Source organism: Galendromus occidentalis, unplaced genomic scaffold (genome assembly GCF_000255335.2).
Source record: "Galendromus occidentalis unplaced genomic scaffold, Mocc_1.1 scf7180000077515, whole genome shotgun sequence".
NCBI lineage: Eukaryota > Metazoa > Arthropoda > Arachnida > Mesostigmata > Phytoseiidae > Galendromus > Galendromus occidentalis.
In genome coordinates, this window is record NW_003805503.1 from 891820 (window position 1) to 900246 (window position 8427).

The 8427-nt window shown below is 50.7% G+C and overlaps 2 protein-coding genes across 2 annotated transcripts; both read left to right on the plus strand.

Annotated features, from left to right (window-relative positions):
• The first annotated feature begins 2426 nt into the window (after positions 1 to 2426).
• On the plus strand, positions 2427 to 3509 carry LOC100906716 (innexin inx2-like). The gene has a single exon (XM_003747292.1). It carries the CDS (start codon positions 2427 to 2429, stop codon positions 3507 to 3509), a length of 1083 nt encoding a protein of 360 aa, XP_003747340.1.
• Positions 3510 to 4713: 1204 nt separating this feature from the next.
• On the plus strand, positions 4714 to 8033 carry LOC100900849 (innexin inx2). The gene has a single exon (XM_003747253.2). It carries the CDS (start codon positions 4861 to 4863, stop codon positions 5965 to 5967), a length of 1107 nt encoding a protein of 368 aa, XP_003747301.1. The 5' UTR covers positions 4714 to 4860; the 3' UTR covers positions 5968 to 8033.
• Positions 8034 to 8427: the final 394 nt, after the last annotated feature.

The following is an 8427-nucleotide window of genomic DNA, read 5'->3' on the forward strand; positions in this document are numbered from 1 at the left end:
AAAAGCGTACTCTGCCTCTTCTGCGACTGAGCTATGAGAGGAGAAGCGTGATCATTTCGCTCAAGAAAACGTGATACGAGCAAAGCCCTAGCAGAATATCCATTCGAAGCTCCCGAGAGCCGGGTGGGCTAGTCCAATATCAATCTCTCCTTTTGACTCTTTTCTTTCGAATGACGCCCGTTTTCCGAAATTTTTCTGTCTGTCTCCTCGATCTCGCTTGGAATGCGACCGAGAAGTGCTAGGTCCACCATGTTTCTAGCGATTCTCGAGCTAGTTGCAAGTTGAACGCGCGAGTAGAAGAAACAAAATCTCATGACTCGGAAATCGCTCATCGCTCCAATCCCCCGATGTCTTGAACGATGGAGGATGGATGATTCCGAGATTCTTCAATCGCAGAAACAGCAGATTATTCTTGCGAGACAACTTCCAAGATCCTCAATCAACCGGGCAAGCTCTGAAATGTAACATCGCGGAATGGGTAAGCAAATGTTGCACGGCTCAAGCTTGAGAACGAGCGCTCTTTTGTATAGGTGAAGTTTTTGCATCGGCTCCCCCGTGGTCGTCCCGACCGGGGACATCGCGTCCCCACCTATGGCAACCCCACCGACGATCACCGCATAAGTCGAGCCTTTCTCTAGCCGGCTCAGTCTGGGCCTCTGTCTGGCGTGCGAGTGAGCTTCGAGAGCGCGAGTCACCCCCTGAGCTTCTCCCGCAGAGGCTATTGCTGCTTGTGTTCTCTTCTGAATTCACCATCGTTCGCCTAATTCATCTCTGGGACGAACATTGCCGGAGCGACATTCGTTCGCATGTGCGTCAACTATGGGACGAGCAGTACCACACGGCATTGTTTGAATTCCGCTCCGATCAGAGAATGGTAAACTTCTTACTTAGATTGACCCCACATGTTCGAGCCCTGGGGTACACACGACTCCGAACCTGGCGCGACTGCTTCGGATTGAATAAATCTGGAGCGGTTTTCTTCCAGGAATGTATTAACGAGTCTTGTTCGGGAAGTTTGGCTGGGCGAGCACCTACAAACGAAAACGCTTTCGATATGTCAAATTATTCTTCTCAAGCTTTCCGAGGCGAAAGGTCCCCACACGCGATGAGGCGCCGCGAATTCTGGTAAATGCGTCGCCGAAGTCGCGACGATGAGTCTGCAGTCACTCGAGATCTGGTGTCCCGTCGAAGGGAGAGCTGTGTGGGAAGGGACTCTTCCAAACGGATGAATTCCATGAACGCGGAGGAGCAGACCAATAGATCATATTGCAGATTATTCAAGGCTTCGACTCTTCTGAAAATTGTCGGTCGCTTGCTATGACATCCCGACGAATCAAACGGGAATCTATAGAATGTGATGAGGAGCATCGACTTCTGAGGAAAATCATTCGAAGTTGCCCGAAAGGCGCTCGGATGACGCCCTCGGAAATTGCCGGTCCACCTGGGAATCTCTTCATCGCTGCCTTTTGCAACTCCTTGAGGGAAAATCCTATTAATCTCTTGCCGGGGCAATGATACCTTGTGCGAGCGGCTTGGAACCCTCGGGACTCTCATCGCTTCATTCCCGACCCTGCTGGAACATCCCATTGTTGCGCAGACCTCCTTTTTCCAAGAAGAATTGACCTTCCTCCAGGGTTCTGCTTGACACATCCGACTCGGCATGCGCGAGCCCAGAGCCAAAGTTCTGGCATCGGGTGAGCTGTTTTCGCTTGATTTTTTCCCAGCGCACTTCGGGCCAGAAAGTGGGAAACGGCCGATGACAATGTGCGCCGACCCATCAGACTCATCTGGACGAGTTTATTGTGAAATATTGGGGTATTTTCGAAAGCTCAATGGTACGCTCGCGGAGTGGGTCTTCTCCGAAGGCCGATGGTGACGCCGAGCCAGTACCAACTTGAAGAGCGCTCATGCCGCTCTTTCCGAGCAGAAATCCGAGGCAAGAAAGTGAGATTCTTCCCCGTTATCGGAGTCTCGGTCTGCAAGACTCCACTCTACGGAAGAGTCCAGCATTCGAATGTTTTAGAGGGCCCGTCCCAAAGTCGGATTCTGTGGAAGCCATGATTCGCCCCACGGAATATGTAATATTGGGACTCTCGAGCTTCTTCCCAGGAATCGTCTACTCGGAATCCGATATACCTTCCAGACGAATCCAAGGTTCGACAGACTTCGAGAATGCCCTATGAACTGATGCGATCGATCCGCAGACTCTCCGGCTGTTTCTTCTCTCCCATGTGAATCGAGCTAGTGGGATCTATGAGCCGCAGAATTCCAGGGTTTTTTCAAAGAGACCATTGATCTTATCGGTGACACCCGTCGAAAATCGGAATCGACTTGAGGTTATCGAGTTGTCCTGAAGCACACGAATTGGGACACCAGAGTGCTCCTTCTGCCTTGAGTGAGCGAAGACACCCTCCTGCTGAGTCGCGATGTACAATGTGTTGAGCAGTCTCAAAGGTCTCATCAAGCTCAAATCGCTTTCGATCGACAACCATGTGTTCAGACTACACTACAAAGTGACCGTGGCGCTTCTGATCGCTTTCTCGATCCTGGTCACGTCGAAACAATACATCGGGGACCCGATCGACTGCTTCTCCGGAGGACCGGTGCCAGCAAAGGTGCTCGACAATTTCTGCTGGATACACTCGACCTTCAGCGTCCGAGACGCGTGGCATAAGCGAGTGGGCAGCGAGATTCCGTATCCAGGAGTCGACAAATTCAATCCCGGCGAGGAGCGAGTCTACCACGCTTACTACCAATGGGTCTGCTTCGTGCTGTTTTTCCAGGCTGTGCTCTTCTACGTACCGCGTTACATCTGGAAAGCAGCCGAAGGCAGCAGAATCAGCTCGTTAGTCATGGATCTCTCGAATCCTGTGAATGATGAGAAGAAACGCTGCTGTAGTCTCGACGCGCTTTGCAGATATCTCCGGGAGAATCGAGGATTCCATAGGGGCTACTTTACTTATTACTTTCTTTGCGAAGTGCTGAATTTCGTAAATGTCATCGGACAGATGTATCTGGTGGACAATTTCCTAGGAGGAGAATTCTCGACGTACGGCTCTAAAGTATTCCAGTTCACCGAATGGTATCCGTCCGTCCGCTTCGATCCCATGATCCAGGTGTTCCCGCGTCTCACCAAGTGCACATTCCACTTGTTCGGTCTCTCCGGAGACGTTCAAGAGATCGACGCAATGTGCATCCTGCCCATAAACATCATCAACGAGAAAATCTATGTCTTCATGTGGTTCTGGTTCCTGATCCTGGCCATACTTTCCGGCTTGATGCTGATCTATCGAGCTGTGATCGTTCTCTTCCGTCCTGTGAGATTCCGCGTCCTTGCTGCTCATGCCGGTCTCGCTGACGCTAAAGACCTCCATACGGTTTTCGCTCATTGTGATGTTGGGGACTGGTTTCTCTTGACTCTGCTTTCGGAAAATCTTGATTCTGTCGCGTACCGACTCTTCGTGCGGCAACTCCGAGAACAGCTCGAAGACAAAAAAGCGAATGTGTGATCGGTTTGTGCTGACTCCGAAAGGGAATAATAACAAAAATGCAATAATAAATTCTCCTGGAGCCATCTAGTGTAGGGTACGATCTTTTTCAATGAAGCGAACTTTCCCCCGAACACTTCACTCTCATCTGATCGGGCGATCCATGGCTCTGATTAGGATCCCGCAGATCTTTCACCGCTGAGCTTCCGCGATGACTCGGATTCCGAGATGATTCTTCCCTATTCAGGAATACTCTGAAACCAGACATCGCTTACCGGGGGAGCCGGTGGAAGCTTTGTTCTCTGGTGAGAACATGTACGATTGGATCATATTTCGATCGGAAACCAGTTTCGGGAATGATGTTTGAGCAGATTTCGTTTTTGCTTTGTGCAGGACAGTGGCTTTACCGCCATCTGGCTCGTAGGCGCCCTCTGGTTTAGGGCGGGCAAATCTGCTACTGAGCTTTCCTGTCTGTTCGATTCATGGCTGCAGCAACTTCTTGATTTAGTGATGCAAAAGAAGGCCGTTCAGCTGGACTCCGGCCAGTCACCTCGTGGAGTACTACGGTCACCTGTCCACTCGAAATGACCTCAGTCAGTATTTCCTTGTAGCGACGCCTAAGGTTCCTAAGAGAACCAAGCCAAGCCGAATCCCCGGCGTCGCCTCACGAACCCCGGGGCTAGTGCCGACAGCGCATCTCGCTCAGCCATCGTACCCGGTAATCTCTCCGATTCGCCGCTTTCGCAACACAGTCGAAGATTGGTGTCCGGTAGTATCGGAATGATGTTAGTGAGAAGCCACACTCGATAAGACCAAAGTCCAATCGAAAATTCCGAGCGTCTTAAGCACGGAGATCGAGTCTTAAGCAATTTAATCGGGACTCCGAGAAGTGTCCACAAGTCCATGAAAATCAGATGCGGGTCTCGGTGCGCGCGGAAACGCGTCCCACGACAGCATGACTCCTGGAACGAGATCAGATAGGGAAATTCCGAATTTCTCTGTTATCGACACGGTCGTACTCTGTCGGCACTGCGTATCAGTAGAAACCCCCGAGCTCGCCTCCCCACCCGAGGACCGGTGGCGCCCTCTACACGCTACATAAGGCCCCTGAGTTGCTGTCAGACTGCGAACGATTGGTCCACAGAACTCTCCAGCGAAAATCCCTTTCTCATATGTGGCGGCGGCAGAGGCTTTTGACAGTGGTGCCGGGTGCGCGCAGTTTTCACGAGAACACGACGAGACCACGCGTGTGCATGGTTTAGCTCGAGAAAAGCTGAGTCAAACTCTTCAGTGCAGGTGACGAAAGAAGCCGATTAGTGTAGTGCTGTAGCTGCTTCAGCTGAGAAGATCTTCAGCCACAGCTTCCGACGGCATGGATAAAATCTTCAGCGGTCTTAAGGGCTTCATCAAGCTCGACAAGCTCTCGATCGACAATCATGTGTTCAGACTTCACTACAAAGTCACCGTGGCCCTCCTGATGGGCTTCTCGATCCTGGTCACATCGAGGCAGTACATCGGCGATCCGATCGACTGCATTTCAAAAGATTCGGTGCCGTCGAAAATCCTCGACAGCTTCTGCTGGATCCACTCCACCTTCAGTGTGAAGCACGCTTGGCACAAGAAGGTGGGCAGCCAAGTACCATACCCCGGCGTTGACAAATACACTCCCGGAGAGGAACGAGTGTACCATGCGTACTATCAGTGGGTGTGCTTCGTGCTGTTCTTCCAAGCTGCACTGTTCTACGTTCCGCGTTACCTGTGGAAAGCCGCCGAGGGCCGCAAGATCAGCTCGCTGGTCATGGACCTATCGGATCCGATAAACGACGACAAAAAGCGAAACGATGATATCGATATCCTTTGCCGTTATTTCCAAGAGAACCGCGGATATCACCGAGGATACGTTTTCTACTTCTTCTTGTGTGAATTTTTGAATTTCATCAACGTCGTCGGGCAGATCTACCTCGTCGACAACTTCCTCGGCGGTGAATTCTCTACGTACGGCTCGAAAGTATTCCAATTCACCGAATGGGATCCATCGGTTCGTTTCGATCCCATGATCCAGGTGTTCCCTCGCCTGACCAAGTGTACCTTCCACATGTACGGATCGTCTGGAGATGTTCAGAAGTATGATGCCATGTGCATCCTGCCTATTAACATCATCAACGAGAAAATCTACGTTTTCATGTGGTTCTGGTTCCTCATCCTGGCGTTCGTGTCCGGCTTCATGATCATCTACCGTGCCTTGATCGTATTCTATCCACCTGCGAGATACCACGTCCTGGCTGCCCGCGCCCGTCTCGCCGAAACCAAAGATCTCTACACGATTTGTCACGAAAGTGATTTGGGCGATTGGTTCTTGGTGAGCCTACTATCGAAGAACCTCGACTCGGTGGCGTACAGGATGTTCGCCCGTAAGCTCCGTGAGCAACTCGAAGAAAACGCAAAAGGATCCAAACCCTACGCTCAAGCGACCGTTTGACTTTTGGACGCCGCTGAAGACAACACCTCGTCGGTGGAATCGTGCGCGATGACCAAGTACGAATCCTCCATCTTCACTAGCTCTCCTCAAACATCTAACTCTTCTCTGGACAATAAGCCATCCGCGCCATTCGTTTCTTCATCTGTTTAGAAAATAATCGAAACAAGAGAAATAACGCCAAGCTCATAGAGGAGTCCATCACCGCCGCAACCACTACGTATAGTCTCAGTTCTCGGTTGAGAGACGCCTTCGCGAAACGAGAAAAGGTCCAGGCCGGAATTTCAGTCTCTCTGTCTGTTCGTCGTTTCCAAGCAGCAGCGAACGTGGAGCGTCGTCGGAAGATTTGTGTCGCTTCTCGATCGCACCCCACCGAAAACTCGCGATGCTGGAGATTGAAGTCGGCCTTACGTGACAAACTTGACGCGCCCGGCCCAAACCGAGGATAGACTTTGCACCAAAATTCCATTCATCACTCGATCACGAGACGAGTGAACCGACGACGAACGTTCCACGAGATGCCGTTGAAGCAAACCCCCAACCCATCAAACTCACAATTGTGCCCACTTTTACCCAAGCCCCCCTATTCGATTCGATATGAAACCCCTAATACACACACGTTCACGCTTATATACCGCGCATATACATCTCATTACAACTTACAACACATCAGATCAAAGTTGAGTATAGATTCTATTTTTGATACCTCTCGTGAATTGATAATAGAGGAGACAACTGTAATCATAACGAAGACAAGCGTGAGTCTTGGAATGAATGCGACCGCCGTGTTTCTCAGAAATGTTGGAGCATCAATGCGAGGACTGAACCCTCTCATGTGTGTGTGTGTGCGCATGTGAGCCTGGATGTGTGAGAAAGGTCCGACAATATCGGACTTCTGGTGATGGTTCTTCGGAGCTGGTTCGGCGCCCCGGGTTTTCTACAATGCGTTTCCGGCAGTGTCTCTTTTCGCCTCCCATGCGAACGCTCGAACGAAAGAGTGAGCCAGCAGCGAGCGGGCAAGCGAGAAAAAAAAAGTAGAAAGCGAACAGGCGAAGAGGAATAGAGCCGCGGCCGCAACCCACTGACTAGAAATGGGACTGCCGAGATGGCTGCCGCTGCTTAGCTGACCGGCGAATCAGCCAGCCGCTGCCGGCTCTCCTTCCTCTAAAAATAGCTGTTCGATGAAAATCCGAACCGGCTACGACAACTGCTGGATCGTTTCGAGAGAACCCGCGCGAGCCCCCAATCCGAGCTTTTCTTCTGTCGAGCGCTCCTGCGCTCAGCGCATCTTTTATTTTCGCTTTACGTCTTCAGTCGGCCCAACGATCACATTATGTATCACCCTCATTTCGAACGCCCTCTTAAACCGCTGTTGAAGCGCTGCTCAGTTGGTAATGTTTGTCTCTCCTTCACGGTTCGGTGTTCACCTCTAAAACCCAATCGTTGGAAAACCGACGACCAGCCGTCAGATCAGTATACGTGCCGTCCGATTGCGACGGCACCATCTCAATCGACCTACGACTACCTACTTAGTTAAGCAATAACGCACTCGGCAATCGAAAACCTCGAATTTTAGTCCGATGTGTATCTTCCATAGTATTTGAGTATGATTAAGATATTCATTATTTCGAAACGCGACCCTAACAGTCTTGTGTTCGTGCGTGTGTTTTTATGTCGACGATAGAGCGTCGTCGACGCCGATTTCGCTGAACGGAATCTTCTCGTCGTCCTACAACTCGGAGTGTCCCTCGAAAACGGGACAGAAACGGGACGGAATCGTGTGAAAAAGAAGTGTTCTCTGAAGAATGAGTTTCCGATGGAAGGATGTAAAGGAGCTCCTTGACTTGATCATCGAAGGAGCTAGTTTTAACAAAGTTGGATACTTTTATACTGCTCAGACACCGATGATAATCGCAAAGATTGCATCATCTTCGGGGAAATCCGAGCGAATCAAACGACTCAACAGAAAACTTAAACGCTTCGATTATCCATCGATGTATGAAAAACGGAATGTGAACCAATATCAATACTACCAGTAATAAAACAATTTATGACGAGTGTTGTCATTACAATTAATCCTCCCGCGTCTTTATTCTCTGCTGCTCCAAGACCGATTGAAGATCCACGAGGATGAACTACTCGTCGGACGCGTGCAGCACGACACTGTAGCCAGCGATTGGTGGCCGAGCATGTGCCGACCTACTGCGCGTCAGGATTTAAAGCGTGGAGCTCGGCTCGGAGAGTCCCCTTTCAAAAGGAACTTCGTGATTCAATAAATGTCCGACGACGGCTTTACCATTCGTTCTATCCTCGACGCTCGTTGAGCCGCCGTTGTCGGTTAGACGCGATGTGGAATGTCAGGCGTCTACTGGAGGAGCCCCCGTATCAGACGAGCCGAAACGGTGCGCACCGCACGTCGTCGGTCTGTGTTATCTTGTCGAGAAGCTTGCTTCGGAACTCCTC

Bases quoted from the DNA above. Each gene is read 5' to 3' on its own strand.
- LOC100906716 (XM_003747292.1), top strand. From the start codon at position 2,427: ATGTACAATGTGTTGAGCAGTCTCAAAGGTCTCATCAAGCTCAAATCG.
- LOC100900849 (XM_003747253.2), top strand. From the start codon at position 4,861: ATGGATAAAATCTTCAGCGGTCTTAAGGGCTTCATCAAGCTCGACAAG.